General features: G+C 40.0%; 1 protein-coding gene across 1 annotated transcript in view; it reads left to right on the top strand.

The window, feature by feature from the left end:
* The first annotated feature begins 2,115 nt into the window (after positions 1–2,115).
* ABTB2 (ankyrin repeat and BTB domain containing 2) overlaps positions 2,116–21,721 on the top strand; it is a 141,498-nt gene continuing 121,892 nt past the window's right edge. Inside the window, exon 1 of the mRNA XM_062576394.1 lies at positions 2,116–2,980. Within this exon, the coding sequence (XP_062432378.1) occupies positions 2,116–2,980 (865 nt within the window). The remainder of the gene's footprint in view (positions 2,981–21,721) is intronic.

The following is a 21,721-nucleotide window of genomic DNA, read 5'->3' on the forward strand; positions in this document are numbered from 1 at the left end:
AGTATTGCATTTATATATATCAGTTGCTCTGATTTGTTTTTCATAGATACTAAGCACCACAGAGTACAGTAAATTAAAAAAAAAAAAAACAAAAACAACCCCATCAGTTAGACATTATACTTTTGAAGTAGGAAATATCTTCAGTTTTTAAATAGAAAAAAATCTCTGGAACAATGAATTGCCTATACCATGTAAGTAGATAGTCAACAGCAATATTTGTTTAAAATGTTAGATACACCATTTGTAGGAAGGCATTATGCTTTAGGTCAAATTGCTTTAAATGTATGTAAATGCATTTCTGCTTCTTCCATTGCAAATTCCCATTAATAGGAAAATACCATGAACACTGAGAGTGGGTTGTTGTTCCACCTGCTCCATGAGTGTAACTATAAAATGCTTACCTTGGAATCCTCAATCTTAAATACACTTTAGAGGCACCTTTTAACCATCAGATGCTTTGACTCTTGGATGTTTGTTGTTGCTATGTAAGGTAGGTATTGCTTCAGCCAGCTTACAATTAGGAGTAGTCTAAACATGTAAGTGGAAGCTCTTGGCCTGATGCTACCAAAGACAACAGGAAATGATACTTGGTGTGTTTGCTATCTTTGATTAGAGTATATTTAGCTGAAGAATGGAGAGAATGCTTTTACTATGCGTGAGCACAAGCAGCAGAACGGGCTCTCGCAACCAAACGGTGGTCAAGGATGCCACCTACGGAAGGCGGAGAGAACCGCCGCTCCTGCGCGAGTCATCGCAGCAGTGGTTTAACTTAACTTCAGTCATCGGACTGGGCCCTCGTTTCCTTCCAGGGGCTTTAAGTATTGAACATAACTTGAGTAAGAGAAGGAGCACAGAATTCGTATGTGTCTTACAAAGCGAGAGTAAAAGACTGTGAGTTCTGGAAACACTTCAGTGCTGTTGAACAGAAACCTGGAATTGGTGCTTTAAATATGCTGATATATAAATATTTGCGGTCACAGCAGCTCCCGGCACGGAAGCTTGGGAAGAGAGACCGAGCCTTAACGGAGCGGCTCCGCCCGCCTTCGCTCTCCGCCGCCTCCCGCGCGGCCGAGCCCGCGCCGGCAGGCGGCGCCCGCGGCCCGTGGCGCCGGCCGCAGCCGCCGCTCGCGGCCGGGGCGGAGGGCGGGAGCGAGAGACGCCGACCGCCCCCCCGCTCCGCATCCCGCTCACGGTTCAAGGTCGGGGCTGTGTAAACGGCCTCACAAAGGCGCCTTTCAGGACCCGGCTTCGCGGCCGCCCGCGCAAGGCCCCGTTCAGGCGGTGACCCGCGGGGGGGCCGCGGCCGGCAGCGCGGCGCTCGCCCCGCGGGACGTGCCGCTGCGAGGCCCCGGGGCGCCTGCGCCTCCGCTCCGCCGCCGAGCACAGCGCCTGAAGGGACAAGCGGGGAAACGCTCGAGCGCGTTCCCGGATCGCTCCGGAAAGCGGAGGTGGCGTGGGCGGAAGGAGAAGGCCACGAAGGCAGCCTCATTCCCACCGCCGGAGCCGCTACCTCGCGGCCGGCGGGCACGCCAGCTCCCGCCGGGCTGCGGCCTGCCCCCCGGCGCCCGGCCGGCTCCCTCCCGCCGCCGGCAAGGCGCGGCCGCAGCAGCGCGCCGCCTCCCGCGCGGCTCTGCCACCCCGCGCGGCGGCGCCGCTCCCGGCCCGTCCTCGCCGCCCCGCTCCCCTTCCCGTCCTCCGCGCCGCCTGCATTTGCATACTGCCCGCCCCGCTCGCGTCTCACTGGCGGAGGCGGTCCCCGTCGGAGGCGCTGATTGGTGCCGCTCCCCGCAGGTCATTTGCATGCCGCGGTGCCGGGGGTGCTCGGCCGACCTGCGGCGGCGAAGTTGAGTCGAAGCCGCCGCGAGTGTCCCGCGGAGCGGCGCCCGCCCGGCCCCGCGCCTCCGCGGCGGCCCGACCCCGGCTCCCGCCCGGCGGGCTCTGTCGAGGCAGAAGATGGCCGAGCGCCGCCCTCCTGCGGGCGGGCGGTAGCCGGTGCGCGGGCGGAGCCGCGCCGCGCCGTGAGTCCCGCCGCGCCGCTTGCGGGGCGGGCGTCTGGGGCTCGGCAGGCGCAGCCTCATCTTTTGTGCCTTTGCGGTTGGGTTACCCGCCTTTCCTATGGCTGGGATATACAGCTCTACTCTGAAGACCCTGGAGGATTTAACTCTGGACTCTGGTTATGGGGCAGGGGACTCCTGCAGGTCCCTCAGTCTCTCGTCTTCCAAGTCCAACTCCCAGGCTTTTACCTCCTCTCAGCACAGAGGCAACTGGTGGTACTACTCGGGCTCCATGAACAGTAGGAATAACAGCTGGGATACAGTGAACACTGTTCTGCCAGAAGACCCAGAAGTTGCAGATATATTTTCCAAGTGTCCTAAGCTGCCAGATCTAGAGGAGTATCCTTGGACTGATGAAGACATCGGGAAAATACTCCGAAAAGGGAAGGGGGATGGAAATTCCAGAACCTTTGCTCAGGAAGCTGTCAGGCGGCTCTCGCAGTTGCTGAGGCGTGCCTTGATCAGGATCTCCAGGGAAGCTCAGCGTCTCAGCGTGATGCACTCCAAGTGCACCAGGTTTGAGGTGCAGAGCGCTATCAAGCTCATCCAGAGCTGGTCGTTATCAGAAAGCTGCGTCTTGGCCACTGTCAGGGCTCTTTCTCTGTACAGCATGAGTGCTGGAGATGGGCTGAGGAAAGGTAAATCAGCGAGATGTGGCCTCACCTTTTCAGTGGGCAGGTTTTTCAGGTGGATGGTGGACACTAGGATCTCGGTTAGGATCCATGAATATGCAGCCATCTCTTTAACCTCTTGCATGGAAAACCTTGTAGAAGAGATTAAAGCCAGGGTTTTGACAAGTCAGAGCCCTGATGGTGGAGGAGGGGAGATCTCGGCTGAAATCCTGGAGATGGTTATCAACAATGATGCTGAACTTTGGGGAGTGCTGCAACCTTACGAACATCTCATATGTGGGAAAAATGCTAATGGTAAGATCTAACTTTCATCATTGCTAGTGTTCGTATCAACAAGCTTTAAAGTAAAATGTGTAATTTGTATGAATCCATGCGGGGAGGGGTTGGGCATTTTTTTTTTCTTTTTTTTTTTCCTTCATCTGAATTCTATCTTGGTAGTGGTTTGTGTGAGTGACATAGTTTTAGCAGGCAGGAGTGATACTGCTTTATTCTTCATGTGCACCAGTTCATAAAAGGTGCAGAGGTGGTGGGAAACTAAGCCCTGTTGTCTTAACAAACGTGTTTTCCAACTTTCTACCAGCTGCTGTTTTGAGCATTTTTATTATAATAGGCATGTGTGCATGCTTTTCTGTACCCGTTATATGAAACACGCATTAACAAGCTGTTCTTCAGAAAATACCACTATTCTTTTTAAACAAAACCTACTTCACTCTGCCACTAATGTATAGTAAAACATACTGAGAATTTTGGAAAGTTTTGTCTTAAAGATGCTATTCCCATATACAGCCTGGAGAGGGAAAACAGCTTTATTGTGTTTGTTTTGTTTTTTGCATTGTGGTAATAAAATACAGTTCTTGAGCAAAAACTAATAACTACATGTTACTTAAACTTCCTTCTAGCTTAGTACAAGGCTGTGCTGTACTATGCTCATGTAATAAACAAGAATTTGTGCCTGGCTTGCCAAGTTAAGCATGGAGGATGGTACCTCAATAAGGAGAGTAACTTAACATTAAAATACTTAATCTTGGCACTTGATTAGAAAGCAGACTTTTAAAACAGTTAAGCAAACAAGCAGATAAAGGAATGTTGGCACCTTTCTCTGAAATTGCAGAGCAATTAAAAAGACTTGAATCTTGACAGTTCTGTTGAGAGGCTGCACTGTTTATATTTTTTAGTTGTGTCACACTGAGGAGTACCATAATTTTCCATGGAAAATTTAGAGAGGCGTTTAATTCAGAAAGCTGCTGTGTGTACCACACACAGTTTCATGACCTTCACTGGTTTCATTGTTGTGATCAGGCATTCCATGGAGAAAACCTTTCTGATTTAACTGTTTATAAAAGCAAGTGGCTTGGTCTCCTTGACATATAATCTCATAATGAGGGACAAATGAACGAGCAGATTCTCTTTGAGGGGAAAAATGATACCTTAGGTGAATGTTCCTAATGAAAGACTCTGTCAGTAAAAGGCTAACTGTTAACTTAGGCTGCATTGCCTTCATACTATCCCTTCTCCAAGCAATAGTGTAGCAATTCGTATTACCAGTGGATAGGCGCAGTAACTGCTCAGCACCGCAGTTTCTCTCTATTGGGTCAGCAGGGTTCATCCTAACTAAAGAGGATGGCTGCTATTACTGAGCTCGGAAACCCTCTCTTATGCATTCTATCTTCGTTCTGTCTACTGCCAGTGTTACTAACTTTATGTGAATTAAATGCAAAAGATAGAGCCTTTTGGGGTGTGCTTTTGGCCCTGGTATAAAACATAACTAAGTTTAAAAGTCGAATGTAGACATTTGCTTTTTAAACTACAGGCCCTTTCATACAAGATTGTAAAGGTATGGGGATGTTTTGCCTTGCCAAAACAGTCATCATAATCCTTCATATACTGTGGGAATATTTGTAGCTGAGCTCAAGAAGAGGACTCAGTTCAGTCTTCTGTTCCTTATCTGTGGAAGCTAGAGTAAAATACCATGGATCTACAAAGAAAAAGATGCAATTCAGGTGTTCATGATCTCCATTTAGTGTTTCTGCCATGCAGTTTCTGCATGTAAAATGGAAAGGAAGAGTTAATCACTCACAGTGCTGAGCATCTCTCCCCCCCCCCCCCCCTGCCTGATGAAAAAATCTCTGTCTTGGAAAAACTGCAATGAATGAATGGAAGCTGGTGTTCAATGGAAACACGAGTGACTGTGCAGGGTAGTGCTTATAAATATTCAAACCACCAAATGGTCAGTTATGATAACGCTTTTATGGTAGGATACTAGGCGGGGATTGGCCGCAGAAGGGTTGGCTTCTCTCGCCTCCTTTGTTGTTCTTGTCGGTCTGATCAGTTCTGTCAATAACTGAATATGTGTTTTTAAAGTCTGAAAACTGAATAGTGTGCACCTAAAGGCATACTGTGATTTTCTGTGACAGTGTCTCACTAATATTTTATATGACGCAAGTCAGTAAATCTTCTAAATGTCATTTTTTGCAGTTATAAGATTTTATATGACATGCAAATCATGCAAATGATTTTATATTGACACAGAAAGCTTTAAATAACTTCTTTATTCTTTCTCCATTTAGGAATTGTAACAGTCACATCATTCTCCACAGTGCTTTCGCGTGATTTTTGTCTTGTATATTAAATAAAACCTGAAGGAGCACTAGTGGTAGAATAACTGGATTTGTTCCAGTACTAGCAACAGGAAAACTCACTTTACTGTTTTCTTTGTTTCTTTATATAATGAAAAAAAATAATAGGTTATTTGTAAATTCTAAACTTGGCATATGTTTGTTGGGTTTTGTTTTATAGTACTGAGTTTGATGCTAGAGATAAAAAGCTCTTGGAGGTTAAGTTCTAACTTCAGTCAAGCATTGCAATCTCTGGATGAAATCTGTGGCCATATACTGTATGCAGAAGATTGCATTGGATTATCATAATAGACCTTTCTGGCATTAAGATCTATTTAATAGTTTTCTGTATTAGATCATGATAGTAGGCTTCCTTGGAGTTCAGGAAACAGTAAGTAAATGCATAAATCTTCATGAATTCTCAAGAGACTGAGATCTATACCTGTGTTCTTCTGTGACTAATCTCTTGTCAAAGAAAGTAGTCTAGTTACAATTCTTAAGGCCTTTAGAAGTTGGAAGCTTATTATTCTTTACAATGACAAACATGTTCTAATCAACGCCTAGTGTGTGAAGGGTAAAATTTAAAACTCTAAATGCTTATAGAGGAGTTAATTCTATTTAAAAATAATAATAATCTGTTTTTTTTTCCTTTTTGTGAAGCTGTTCTTAAATCAACTATTTGCTGCTTCTCTAAGACATATTCCGCTGTTAGTGTGAGTTCTGACTTTGTGCTTGGGATTCAGTCTGTCTGTCTTGGAAGAAGGAATGTAATCTGAACTTTTGGCCATAAGGAGTTCAGTAAAGCTCTCTGGATGTATTAATGCCCGTATTAAGGACTGAGTCTTTTCAGACAGAGTCTAGGTGGAATGTTTTTTTTTTTAAAAAAAAATGCATTGTATGTTGGAAAATGAGAGAAAATGAAATGTCTTTAAAAGCAGCAAAAATAGTAAGTAGCTATTGATCAGCACTGCAACTGGAAGGTTAAAAAAAAGTTATGACTTGTAATGCCTGTTTTCATTTCTATTTTTAATTAGGTGGATATGACATGCTTTGGCTTAATATGGCTTAAGTAGAGTATGCATTCAGTAGTTTTCTGGGAGTTTTGAGGCTTTTCTGATCTGGAATATTCACTTAAAATATTTGTGAGATGAGAAGAAATATTAATTTATTTTGGAAATGTGATTTTTTTGCATTATGTCGCTGTATTGACTAGTGTGTGGTTCATGAATCTGAATTGTCAACAATTCAAAGATTTTGGTATTATCACCCTATAAACTACAGCACTTACTGTGTTCTACTCAATTATCTGGTTATTGCTGAAGAATCCTGCAGCAGTTAATACACCTGCTGTGCTGTTTAATGCATCAGCATATCTTGAAGCACAGCTGACGAGTGTCAAGTGTGGACTTTAGATTTACCATCAGCAACAAATTTCATTTGCTTTTATATTTCTTACTGCACCTATGTAGGCTAAAAATCATAGCTGACTCTTAATTTTGGGTGTCACTTTTTTCTTTCTCTCTTTTTTTTTTTTTTAGGAGCTATACCAGAGTTACTAAAAATTGCATTTTGAAGTTATCAAACTTGTCTGAAAACGTCTTTATTTCAGTATAATCATGGTACTGTACTGAAATCTAACACTAAAAAGTAAAGAAAGAAAAATTATTTTATGACATTTCGATAAATGGAAAGTCTCTTTGTTAACTGAACAATCTGGGGTGCTCCTAAAAAGGTTTATTAATTATTATAAGCTATCAGCTTCACAACTATTCAGAAAAAGTGCATGTTATTGGAAGGGAGATATTTTGGGGAAGGTGCCTGCACAAGTCATCCATAAGCTAAGTCAAGTGGAAATGCTGCAAGGTTAGTACAGCTGTACCACTGCCAGTCTGTAAATCATTTTTAAAAGTCCCATCTTCTGTGGCATATCAGCATTCAACTATATGCATCTTAAGCAGTTGCTTGAGAACACTTGGGTTATAGCTATGTACCACATGGGCAAATCTAATCTCTGCTCTGGCCTTCTCTAATATCCAACCAGCTTATTTAGTAGATCTGAGAAAATAATTCAGCTTTCTGCTGACATAGCACTGAATGGGAAAACCTGGAGCTTCCAGTGGATTGAGGACCTTTCCTGCCCATGAAACTGGGAATGAATTTAATCAGCTGTCAGAGCTCAGCCTCTGGCTTTGCGGAGCCCAGGCCCGGGTGCGTTGTGAGGGAAACAGAGCCTAATAGCCCCTCCGCTAGTATGTGTAGCAAAGCCTCTTTGGGGTTTCTGGCATCTGGCAGTCCAGTCAGCACAGTAATTCCAGCTAGGTGGCTTAAAATCTAGAAGGCCTGAAAAAGGGGCCACTGACTCTTCAGCCCATAGGTAGTGAGTCTGATGCGCTGGCCCCGGTATGTAGCTTTTGCTCGTTTGGTCTGGCTGTGCTTGCACATATTGCTTACAGGGATTCCCTCGGCAGGAGTATGGAAAACCTATGCACGTGTTCTCATGTTAAATGAGCTGGTGATGGTCATGACCCTAATTGAAATATGACTTTTTCACTCCTGTACAAGTGCACTCCCAGCGTAACTTGCAGTTCTACACATTCAAGAACGTAGATACATATCCACAGGGGCAAATTCTTTGAGCTTGAATGTTAGTGCTTGTAAATACGTGCTTCTGACAAATGCAAACCACTAGATACACAGTTAAAGCTACTAACATCTCCAACTACACATCTTTCTTATATTAAAGGCAAGATCAAGTACAGCTAAAGTATCTTGACTGTTTTTTTCCTTTCTTTTTTTTTTTTTTTTTTTTTTTTACTGTAGTGGGTCTATATATATGTTTTCCGTTTAGTAAGACGATCAATGCAATGATTAAATGAATCATTTGAATCACTGGTATTACACTATGTCAATAGAATTTGGGACTTTTCAATTCAGTTCATCAAAGATCAAGTGCTGAAACTCCCTGGATGCGTACTTACCAGGAGCAATTGCTGATAGTTGGATTTTAAACAGAGTCAGTGTTTAAGACACTCAACCCTGTGAAATTAGGGAGGTAGGCCTGTGAAAAAGGAACTTCTTGAGAAAAGAAGTCAGTGCCTTGTTTTGTTTAGGTTGAAGTTTGTTGTTGCTCCCTGAGTTACTACTAAAGCCAGGAGTTCAAACTGAGTTCCCACTGTTGAGGCTATCCTTGTGCATGAAAGTGTAAGCTGTAACAGGGTTTTGATTTTTATTTTCAGATGAAAAAGCAAACCTGTTTTGCCTCAGAACCTAGCAACGAACACCTGGGCATGCTATTGGTTTTTCTTTTATCTGTGGAAAATGTGGGATGAGTGTTAATTGTTCATATTGTTAGGCATAAAATATGGTATGCTTGAAGTATCTCCTGATACTGGAATAATTTAATTGAAATAAAAGCCCCTCTCTTTTCATCTCTAATCCAGAAGATCTAGGGGAGATGATCTGCTGTTCTTTCTGAACAGAGCTACCAGAGTGTTTATTTTATATAACCCATCTAATTTCTCATGCAGTTTGAAACCTAAACTCATATAGTTCAGGAAGAGTTGATGGCTGTCAGTGAGCTTTCCTAAACAATCTCTCTTCTGTTAGAAACTTCTTTCCTTTGCTGAAGAGATCAGCACTCGCTCACTGCAAGGATGTTAATACTGTAAGTGTCCCAAAATCTTGATTCTACTTAGTTTGGGGCTATTCCAAAATTAATTTCAATGGTAACATAGGCAATGAATTATGAATGGACTGTGTTTTGGTGATGGGGGGGTGAGATGAATGATCTTTTCTACATAGGAATATCTTGTTTGGTTATTAATGTTTTTGTAACATTTTCAAGTTTTAGTAACCTGTTTCTGCTCATGTACTCAGTATGATTCAACTAGTGTGCGTAATGGTCCATTTAGAGCTTCCTTCCTCATTTGCTTCATTTTTCTTGGTGCTGTAACACATAGGTGTACAATACAGCAAGGGAAATGCTTATATCCTGTACAAAATGTTAGAAGAAATTACCAAAAATACGTATTTGCAATAGGTTGTGTGAAATTCATTTCTCAAACATTTAGCAAGTTCGGGGAGGCATGGGACTCAAGCATCTAAGTAACTTCAGAAAGAAGTGTAGCTTAGAAGTGCTCATTTGCAGTTGGAAGCTTAACCACAAGATCTTAATGTTGAAGTGAAAGCAACTTCATTTTTAAAGTGAGCTTATCTTAAATGAATGTGAAAAAATAGAAAAATAGGGGCGAGAATAATATTATAATCTTCACAAAGTTACTATATTGTTGTTGTCTAAAGTAAAATGTAAAATCATCAGACCTGAGGAATTTGGCCATTGTGCCTGCAGAATTTAAAAGAAGAGAAGTGGAGGTCTCTAAATAAGAGAAAACCACTACTCAAAAGTGCCCAGCAAATTGCTTGGCAATCTTTATTCTCCTGAATCTTTGGAAAACAAGATTAGAGCAATTCCAATTTCTTTTGTTTGCCTTTTAGGTTTTATACTGCGTCTAGTAAATTCTAAGATTTTTCAAGTCAGTATGCCCTTATCTATAAATACCTTCATATCATTATAGATTCAGGAGTTCTAACTTGCTGTCTTAAACTCTGGCCATTTAAGAAAAACTCTCTCAATAATAAGTTCTACTCCATAAGTAGTCAAGATAAGAAAATATTATCTATTTGCTCACATTGAACTATGGGAATGCTGGCTGATAGAAAGACAAAACAATCAAAACATTCATTTATGATGTTCTTCTGGTTTTAATGGGATGAATTTACATGTTTTCAACATCTAAGTGCCTAGCTTGACATCTGGTTAAATGTAAGCAAGCCTGAGGCAATGGTAAAACCAGTACAATGGTGACATCATGCTTTCTTAATTTACTAATTGGGACACAAATATTTCAACAGAACTGTTTCCTTCCCTTACAGAAGGAAATGTTTCTCTCTCTCTCTCTTTTAAGGGGAGACAGAATATGATGAACTTGTTTGGGGCAGCTAAGTCAATGTAGGTCAATTCTATCTTGTACTTTTATGAGTGAGGGAAGCCTTTTAAAGCCCCTGCTGCAAACAACAGACTTCATTTATCAAAGGAAACAAAAAATGAAGGAAAAGACATACAAATGCTGATAGATAAAGTTTGTGCCTTTAACCCAAACACATCCAGACTTGCCTTCTAACTTGAGGCACAAAAAATGCTGGAATTGTAATCTCATCCCAGGCCTTCTGGAATGCTTGGCCACGATGAACGTGTTGGGTACACTTGGCAACTTTGAGTGAGGAGAGGGCATTGGGACAGGCCAGCTATGGGTAGGTCGTGACCGAGGATTGTTTGTTGACCTATAACTAAAGTGTCTGCCTGCATTAGACCTGGCTGCGGTCTGCTAGGGTGGTTGTTGCTGCTTTTGTGAGCATTGTATGTGCAACAGAGTTAATAGTTCAGACTTGTGAGGGAAGAATATGCTGTAAATGCCATCTTTTCTAGGAGAAGAAACTAAGGGCAAGTGCTTTACCTTCCGTTAAATGAAATTCTGAATTATAAAATCCCTGTTTATAAGAACCTACTTGCTTACATGTATTACTGTCACATGAAATCCCTTTAGAATCATGAATTTCCTTGTTTGATCAAAACCTATTATTTAACTATGTGATTTCTTTTAACTACAGTCTAGCTGGTGATTTTTGTGATGGTCCCCTAGCAGGCAAGTAGTTTGGATTGTGCTTCACTACAGTCTTAACATGAAACATTTCCCTGAAATAGATGCTGAATGAAGCCCAGAGACTGTAACCCAAAAAATGAGCAATAATTATAATTAGATGATACATATTGTTGTGTTTATATTTAACTTGCTCCAACTGACTAAACAAAAACTCTCTGATGTTCATAACTTACAGGTTTGTTGTAAGCCTCAGCACTTGTCCATCTTGTTCTGTTCTATTATTGCGTATGGACTATTGCTTTCATAAAAATTTGTTTGATGTTCACCAGGCTACTTTTCCTATTTCTTGCCTGAATTGAGCAAAATACCAACTTCCGGAGGATGTTGCAAGACTTCATTTAATTTCATCTGTGTAAAGTGCTTTGAGGCTGTGGAACAATTGGTCTAGGAAAAGGCAAAGCATCTTAATCATTTTGGGTCAGTGTATATTATGCTTATACTTTGTGCAAGTTTTTCCCCAAGTGCTAGTTATGCTATTTTGCACTGAGAATAAGTATCTCCATTTGTTTGCTTATCTTGTGCACTATCACTATGTCAGCTATTTGACAGATTTCTGCTCAGTTTGTCAAAGTAAAATCAAAGATTAAGCCCCGATCTTTATTTTTTTTAAGGGGGAAAGCTAGAGACAATATGCCCAAGTGACCAAAGTAAAACTTTTTTGTAGTGCTACAGTGCCATACCAGTCAATGAGGAAACTGCATTTGGCTGTCTTTGCCCAAAAGATTAAAAAGCTTTGAAATAAAGGAAAAAAGAGGAAAACTCTGGAAAATTTGCTTAAGTAATTCTTGTGACTGTCCTATAGTGACATCAAAATGCTTGAGATGATTAAGGCTATATGTGGTATATTCTTGGGCTAGACTAAGAGCTGGAGCTAAATAAACATTTCAGACTAGCATTTCAGTCTATGCATATAGATTTATAATAACTGATTAATTTGCTATGGAGTTATATAAGATCAAAGTAAACGTTGTTTATGCTGTTTCAGGGGCGAGAGGAAAGGAACACTATGGAGGACAGATCCACTTGTCCCATTCTTTAATGTTTATAATATTACAGTCTATGTTGGACACTACTACTGTTTTCATTTCTACCGACTGTAGTCTGTTAACTGGAGCCTGAAGAATAAAGAAGAAAATACGACTGCATGTTTATGCTGGAATAAGCAGAGTAAGCAGACCTTGGAAAAGGATTCTGCACTAGAACAGGACAGCTGAGAACATGAGATACAGTAAATGTCACTCAGCATCTAAAAATCTGTATGATAACCTTGATGAGTAGGGAAGGAGGAAGGAAGTTAATTGTTATCTAGCCTTCTATGAAAGGGATAAAATTCAATGGTGGACCACAAATGACTCAGTTCTCTGCCTTGCTATAAGTGCTAGAGCATCACCACAACAGCTAAGGTTGGAAGAGGTCTCTGGAGATCATCTAGTCCAACCCCCCTGCTCAAGCAAGCTCACCTAGAGCATGTTAGACAGGGTTGCATCCAGGCAGGTCTTGAAGATCTCCAGAGGAATCCTTACTTCATATCCAGAGACTTACCTGGACTGCTTTGGTTTTGGCTCCAGTTCCCAAGTTTCTTTCAAAATGCCTGGCTTTTCATAGCATGGTTTGGGGAGAGGAGGGTTTGGTTATTAAAAAAAAAAAAAAAAAAAAAAGATGAGGAGGCTGAATGACTTCAAGCTCCATTGATTTCTGAATATTTTTAATTTTTATACATCGATGTTTGCCAAACAGACAATGGAAGAGGATTGGTAAAACATACTAAATGTATTGGCTTTCGCATGACTTTTATCACAGATAATGTTCGGGGGGGAGGGGGAGGTGTTGTGTGCTATTGTATTGGGAAGAGTCATCAAGGCAAGTCATGAGAAACACCACTGTTTCACACTGTAAACTTGTCCTCAAAAGTGCTCATCTGCTTCTGCTACACAAATGGTTGAGAGGTTTCTTTTCTTGAGTTTTGTGCAATTTCCTGAACTGATACCACAGGTCTAGGGAAAATGTTAGGGATGTGTGTATATTGTAATAATGTAAATGGCAAATTTATTTCCTCTGTGGGGGTGGATATAATTTGTTTAACTATATACTGGATTTTTGCTCTTTGGTTTGATATTACCTTCCCCCCACACACATGCACATTTTGCACTCCACTTGCACTGCCATTTTTGTTTAGTCTAGACAGCATTAAAATCTCTCCAGACTTGAACTAATACATTTTTATCATGATCTTCATATGGTTTCTGGTACTTTTGGATTGTTATATCAAGTTTATATGGTGTCTTTAGACATTTTCACTTAAGTGATTGTTTGTTTAATTTGGAGTGGGGGGGAAGATGATGGAGAACTGTAATAGTAGGCAACCAAGATGTAATTATTTTGTTTCTTTAATAAACCATTTCCTTCTTTTGTCAATATACAAAAACTTTTAAAGCTTGTCTATGGGCTCATGGATTTTTTTTTCAAGAGTGTTATGAAAAGCTTTCTTAAGCTTTAGTGGTATATGAGGAAATTTGGGCTTGGATGAATATTGCATCATCAATTTTGCTTGAAATGCATATGTTTGAGGATGATGATACTAAGTTCTCAAATAGTCAGTAGAATTGTTCTCAATAAGCTGCTGCTGAAAGCAAGCTCAGAGAGCGAGAACAGCTGCATACCTTAATCTTGGTGGAGCCAAAGGGCTCCTTTAGCTTTAACAGGCCTTTGATTGGTTTTCAGAATAGGGAGTACTACTCCTTTCTTCCCATTGTTATTGGGCTTTTTCTTCTCTTGATACATTACATCTGTAATTAGAAAAGTCCTTAAAGTGTTTTATATCTCACAAAGCTTCATACTTGTTTTGAGTTTGTTAGTGAATGAATATTCAGTACATCATGAATCAAATTCTTTTTATTTAGGATAATGAATTAATTAGGATATCAGAAAATTTAGCTAAATTTCTCTCATTAAAGTCCCATAAATTTAAATCTGATTGTTAAATTGATTGGTTTGATTCTTACTAAGACTCAACGGGGTGATTAGAAATATGCAGGATTTTTGGTTCAAGCATTTGCATGGGTGTAGTCATCTTGTTCATCAGGGAATATCAGCAACAAAACTTGGGCAAGTGACTCAGATACATGATTCCAAACATATATGCATAAATCTTTTTTTTTTCCTGTGTGCAGTCATATTTTTGACTGTTACCACGTTATGACAAACTGAAATGTTAGCATGTGCTGGGCACGAGAAGAAGAAAGGTAGAGGGAGGATGTTTGATTTGGTTGCTGTTCGGTGATTACTCAGTACAATTACTGCAAGGCATATTGGTTAATTTAAGTTTTTGTGTGCCTCTGAGCTTAGACAGTCTAAGGCAGGTATTGAGTGTATCCAGCTCAGCCACGTCAAGCACCCTGCTTCTTGTTACAAAGTTCTGGAGTGTCTACACTTCCTTCTCCTTTACAAATGGTTTTTACTTTTCTGTCTTATTGAAGAAATAAAATCTAATTTCTACTGAAGAAAACAGATGTCTGGGCAGGGGCTATGAACTGTGTATTTTCTCCCAGAAGATATGTTTGTGAATCTCTTAGTTCTGAATAATGCTTGTACCTCATGTGGTTTAAACAAGAAAGAAGGACAAAATGTTGAGAAAATGGAAGACAGTTGTGAACTCTGCTGGAGAAAAATAACATGTGAAAGTGGGGATGCAGTAATATATTTAGCACTGCTGTGAGGCCAGGGAAGTTTCATTATGGAATATGGCAGTGGCTTATGGATTTTGGTCTTTGATACGTTCCCATAGCAAGCGTATGACTTTGCTTATCAGAAAAGAGCGAGTCCTTTTCTAAACAGTTGCCCGGGGGCTTCCCTTGAAATCACTTGGGTTGAGACCATGTGTTTGTCTGAGGTAGTTTTGTTTTAGCGTTCTGTAATAAAAACTGTAGGGCTTTACACCTCGTAGTGTGAGAAGCTTAGATGGTGATCACGGATAACGCTAAATTCTGTGGAAAATCTGGATGCCCCAGCATGTGTGCCGGCGGCAGGAAGGATTCAAATCATCTATATACTGAGGTAGTACTGCAGATGCACGAGTGAGTGGGTGACTGTGATGGTGTGTGCTTTTTAATATTATTCATTGAAAAAAGTGTATGCGGCTCCCCCTGCCCCTCTACCTCCCTGCTCTGTGAGGGCAATGCCAGATGTAGAGTCTTTTATTAAAGCTGCTCTAAGAAGATTCATGTTAGCACTAGATTTCCCGATGGAAAGCAACTCTGGAGTTGTTTCTGGCACCCGTTCCCTGTGTATATAATCTTGGGTCTCATATTTTTGTTGCTGACATGCAGAATTGCAGCTTTTGTCATAGGTTATTTTGTGGAATGATTTATGTTTCACACAGTAAATTTCAGGAGGGGACTGTTTTTGTTTTGTTTTTAAAACAGCCCCAGTGACTTGTCACCTGCTGGAATTGAGTGGTAAAACTGTGAATTTTCTTCTGCCTTGCAGTTCAGAATATTATCTTGTTTCATAGCACAATATTGTATGTGTAAGGATGTGTTTTTGTGTGTTCACTGCAAAAGGCCACAGCTTCCCTACGGCACAGCTTCACAAGCACAACTTATAAATTAAAATGAATTTAATTAATTAGCAGAATTTTTACAGCTAGCCAAGATTTAGATAATGCCTACGTTACAGAAGAAGATACTAAATTGGCACAAGTCATTTGGCCTACTATCATCAGCAAAGCCTGTACTCCAATTTTCTGCTGTTGCCATGGGCTGCAGACTCAGACAGGAAATCATGGTAGGATGGGAAATCGTCCAAAATACACACAACTAGTTTAAGGTTTGCAGTTAAAAGTCAGAGAACGGACTATCTGTTCTATTGAACAGGCAGTGCAAGGCAAAACTAGCTTGTGTGTGTGTTTTAAACGTTTCTTTATATTTTATGTGCTTTTTTTAAAAAAAAGCTTGCATTTTTTCCATGTAAAGTAATGTGTATAATTTCAAATGATCTGTTTAAATGTGAAGGGCCTGATTCAAGCCTAGCTTAATTGAAAAGCCTAGCTGACATGAACGAAGAGTAGAGGTAGTGGAGAATCAGGACTCTGACATATATGAAGCAACAACATAGTTTTGTCTCTGTCTGCCAAACAAAAAAAACAGCCCCCCTTCCGCCCCAGAACTCACCATTACTTTGGGATTTGCTTTGTTTTTGGGGAATAAGTCCTGGATTCTGTAAACTAGCCAAAAGGACAGAATTCAGAGTATAGCTGTAGTAGGCCCCATGTACAGAGCCAGAAGAAATGGGCACAGAACATGTGTAGTCAGCATATCACCTTCTAGCGCTGTCTGTCTTGCTGCGGATTCCCCAAGTAGCCCTGGAAGATCAGTTTCCTAATTCAGTGTTTTAGGAAATCTAGTCCTGAGTCTAAATGCTTGTAAGTTCTTGCATAGTGTGGAGCAGAAAGCTTTTGCATGAATGCTGCCTGAGACTGTGGTCATATAAAGTTACAGTTAGGCATTTGGACACATGGACAGTATAATGCAAGATGAAATAAATTCAGTCCTCTGCTTGTTTTCTTGATCAGGAAGTGCATGACAACGCAGGTAAGGAGTAGTACAGAGCATCAGTGTATCTCTAGGGAGTCAAGAGGCTTAACTTAAGTATTGTGCTTCTCCAGATCTCATTTTTAGCTTCGCAGCCATGCAACAGTATTTCAGATACGTGGATGTTCCCATTCTCCCGATTCGTCACCTTACATACTCAGCATCAATACCTATATGACACAAGATTGTGTGCAATCTTTCTACATAATGTCAAGCAGTTCTTCGGTATGCAGAGTGCATCTTATTTATGGGAGGAAGGAGGAAAAAAATAATTTCCTGAAAGCACAGCAGTCTTCAGTTCAAGCTCCTTGAAAACATGCAGCCATCTTTTCAAAAATTACCATTCATAAACAGACAAATTTTTATCTTGCTGGAGAAGTTACTAAATAAAAGTAGAGTCAAAGGGGATATTTGATGCTGCTTATGTTCAGCAGTTGTAATTGCAGAAGCAGTCAGACAAGACTCCCCTATGTGAGTAGACTTTTGAATATGTGATGTTAACATGGTTCTGTTAATTTTGTTTTGTAAATTCTTCAATATACTTTTCCAGTGAACTTTTCAGTTAATCTTCGGTTCCTAAAGTGACATTGTAAGATACCCTCTTTGTCACCTTTCATGACAGTGAGCTCAAAGAACAATTTAATGTGAATTTAAGGGTGTGGACCCAACACTTTAATCCATCTTCTAGTAAATTTGGTGAAAATTCAAACTCTGCAAACATCTTCACAGGCAAACAAGTGATAAAACAATGTTTTGTGCCAGAGGCTGGGTTAGTAATATGGGCCTCAATGTACTTCTACAAAGCAAGTTGGCAGGTCAGAAGAATGCATTAACTTACGAGTTCTCAAGACTGGCTTAGAAACAGTGTCTTGAAGGGAAAGGGTGGACATCTTAACAACCTACAATGTGGCCACTTGAGAACCTGTTGGAAGTTTCTGGTACAGCTTTGAGAATGTGGGGTCTGGTAATCACTAGGTATCACTCTGAAATATTTCTATGTTACAAACTACTAGAGGAGAAGAAAAGAGTTTTTCATCTGAAACAATTTTCTTCAAATGTGACTTCATTTTCTCAGTTCCTTGAGAGAAAAAGCACACAGGGAAAATCAGCAAATGAGAGAATAGAATATGATGTTTGCTAATAAGACAACTAAGTACATTGCTGCTTATATGTGGAACTTGACTTTGGGAAGAAAACTGAAGTAGTTAACAGTTGAAGATAAGTGTAGAGAGTTAAGTAGATTAAAATTTGTTTTCCTCTTTTGCTCATTTAGTGGTCAGAGGTCTCAAATTATTTGCTGCACTGCAGCAAATGTATTGTGTTATGTACTACTTTCTGAAGAAAAAGTAGATAGTGAAATTTCATTATCAGTATTCTAAAAATATTGGTAAACGTGAATTTTTAAGAGTTTGACTAGGTCCTGAAAAGGAATAAAGGACCCCATTTGCAGAAGAAATATTAAAGTGTTTTTTCTGAGTATCCTTCCAAGTTTGTCCAAGAGTAAATATATCACATGAGTGACAAGACATTTAGCTTTAGCAGACCATACATCTCTGACATCTAACTGGCATGAATCTAGACTAATTCCACATTGCTTCCTTTTGGGGTTGTGACAAGTCTGAATAAACAGCGGCACAGTTGCTCATAAGAAGACTGCTGTGTGACCACTTCACTAGCATTTAATGTAGATAATAAGGAGATAGTTCTGGAATACAATTGTGATGTTCTGCTATTTCAGATAGTTACAGCCATAGTTTAAATTTTGGCTTGAAAACAGCAAAATAATGCAGGGTTGATGACAATGGCTAAGTTTGGCTGGCTGCAATCCCAATGAAGGCATCTGGACAGAACATAGGGTCATAGTTATCAGTGTATTTTCTTGGAGGTTTTTACTCTTGGACAAGTTTGGAGGTAGATTGAAACAGGGAATATTAGGGTGATTTGCTTTGGAGAGCTGTTATTTTATCTGTCAATGAGACAATAAGTACAATCATCTCCAGCTAATGAACTATACTTTTTGCAAAGTTTGCAGTGTATCTAAAGAATAATGTACAACTGTTCCATTAGGCTTCCTTGACAGATGATGAAAGAAAATAATTTCTCCATGAGTTTCCAATTTAATCTTTATAGAGAAAATGCTTCTTAATTAAAAAATAACAATAAAAATGAATGTCTTGCTAGTGATACATTCTTCTTCATTGGCAGACAGAAGCCACAGCAAATTCTGCAGCAAAATCCTAAGCTAAAACTTTTTCTCACAGGCATGTCAGTGTTTTTCAGTTTTGACTGAAAGGAACCATACAAGCGGGTGGTTTGCTTTCCGGGCTCGTTCCAATCATAGCTTTTCTTTGGCTCTAAGAACTAGTTCGTGCTTGCTTTAGTTTTGTATGTAGCCCCTTTTCAAATGCATGGAAGAGTGGAACTATGAACAGGAGTAAGGTGAGGACTGTGTGTTACGGTGCCAAATATTGCTGGATGTGATGCAATGCATCTGCCAAGAATGAGACTGAAGCTACCAATTAATTCCATTTAGGAATCAAATAACCTAAATATATAACCCTGATATAACCCCGAGGCTGGGATCAGTGAATGAGGAGGTCGGTTTCATGACCCTCTATCTTCTACTACTTTATACTTCTTTGTGTAATATGATCTTAAAAAGTAAAACTCAAAGTCTTTTTATTTTCAGTAAAAGCTGGAGGGCTGGAGACAATTTTCAAATTGCGAACTGTCTCAGCCAAACCATATGCCTTAGTCTCTTCAGCAGAGCATTGCTATTCTGAAGAGCACTCTAGCGATGCATCATAATTCTGAGAAGTTTGAGCTGATTCTACATTAAAGGAGGCAATCAAAAAAGCTGCTGCTGATTTACATGTGAGCGCTGCCAAGTATTGTACTGATGAGAGCGTATAACAAAGAAGTGCTCGAGTGATTGAGTAATGCTGATTTGAACAATCTGCTGTGGATTATAGCTCGCTCTGGTACTCCACAATGGTGAGAAGCTACTGCCACTTGTTTTGAGTCTGTGTTCTGCTTAGAGGTGTAAAATCTTTGTTGTCAAGTCCATTGAGCTAGTCAGTCCTTGGGGAGGGAATTCTTAAGTATTTCTTAAAAGTATTCATGAAGTTTGTTGGGCTAACTTCATCTGACTTAATCGGTGATTTCTGCAAGAAGATGGAAAAGTTGTATTTGACTGTGAGCCTTAATTAAGGATTGCCAGACCAAGTCTGGCTTGAATTTTGGTTCTGAACACAGATATGAATTTAAAATCATTTGCTATCTTAATTTTATTATTTTTCTTCACCCTTTCTAAGGAGTTTGCATCAGTTTACTCAGCGAACATCTGTAGAAGTATACAGCATTCATTGTATAGGACTAGTTCATTTAAGGATACTTTTCTGTTGTTCAGGGATAGCAGGTTATTTTCTGTGCTTGTTATGTGATGAATAGTATGAGCTTTAGAGGACTTGTGTGGGAGTGATTTCCTTTACTTTTTGTGATTGCTGTCAAAGAGAAATGAAGCAGTTTACATAAAGCAGCTGCTTATTTTGGAACAAAATCAGTGTAACACATTAAGGAACCTACTAATCAGCTTGACCTTAATTTATTATTTAAAATCTTTCTTGCATTTATTCTTCAGAATGCCACGGATGCTAAGTAGTATGTTGTGGAGCTGCATCTACAAGTTGAGTGTCAAACTGAGTTATAACAGGGAGCAAAACCAAAATGGATTGATGCTGAAGTACTGGTTCTCCTTTTACTCATTTTTTTGGAGTAGGAGGAGGTTGTGTAAATAAATACCTGCACAAGTGGTGAACTGTTGTGAATGTTACTATCATCCTGTTCCACAGTTGCCCTGTGTAAACTTATATCTTAATTGTCTTGGAATATCAGTTTTTTATTCACTCCTTGCCAGCACAAAACCCTGACTTTTCTGCCAGTCTTTCAGGGGGAGAAAGAGAACTATAGCGCTTTGTCCCTCCATCTCCCCTCAGAAATCCCACTACTGTTTACAGGAGAAATTATTCTGTGTTTAGACCATAAGTTCCTTGGGGCAGAGTCTTATATATTCCTTGTATAGTTCTAATTGTATCACAAGAGCTACATTATAATCCTGTTAACTTGTCACAGATTTTTGGATACTGTGGGTAAATATTAAAGAGTTGGCTATTAAAAGCTTGGTTTAATTGTGACATAGAGGAAGGGAGTCAGTAGATAACTTTCTGAAGAGATAGGGTGTTTTGGTCAGAAACCTGCTGTGATTACATAGGAGTGTGTTACAATCTGCTACAACCGGCTTGCTGCTTTTTTTTTTTTTTTTTTTTTTTTTTTTTTTTTTTTTTATGATCCTGTGGTTATGATTATTTTTAAGGAAGGTATTGAACATTTTCATTTTAATGGCAGAGCACAGTCAAGTTTGTGGTGTTCTTTAACATAGTAGTTCATAAAACTGGCAGCCTTAACTGGATGTAACAGTTAGTAGAAGCATATGGGGTGAAATAGAATGAGATCTCTTGGGGTCTGAATTGCCTCTTCTCTTAGAACACGCATGGCTTGTCACAGTTAGTAGCTGAGGTCAAAAGCAACACGGTAATAATTTTATTTGAACACTGGCATTCATGTAGCTATGCTAACAATGAGCTCTATTTTGCTATCTGTCCTAAAGATTGTGGATTGGACTTGATTTTTTTTTTAATATATCTAGAATGACCTCTGTCTGAAGCAGAGCTTCTCTCAGTTTAAACTGATGTAACAGATCAGAATCTAACCTCATTGCATCGCTTTTCCACAGTTGCTGTGCAGCAATAACACAGCTGTTCACAGATTTCTTTCCAATTGGCTGCTTTGGGAGACATTACTCTTTGGCCTGAACTTCCTAAAACAAGTAATCATCAACTCTTTGGCATGGCAACAACATCCAGACAGACTAGACTGTAGTGTTGAAGCATTAAGTATTTGATTTTGCTCAAAATGTTTAGGCCCTTAATGAATATTAGGTTTATTTTTATGGGCAGTGAATTACCTGCTTCCTCCCTTCTGCTGCCCCAATCTTTTTCACAGCTTATGACAAACGAAGACAGAAGCAGCATTTAGAAAAGGAAGTATTTTGTA

Source organism: Rhea pennata, chromosome 5 (genome assembly GCF_028389875.1).
Source record: "Rhea pennata isolate bPtePen1 chromosome 5, bPtePen1.pri, whole genome shotgun sequence".
In the NCBI taxonomy this organism is placed as follows: domain Eukaryota; kingdom Metazoa; phylum Chordata; class Aves; order Rheiformes; family Rheidae; genus Rhea; species Rhea pennata.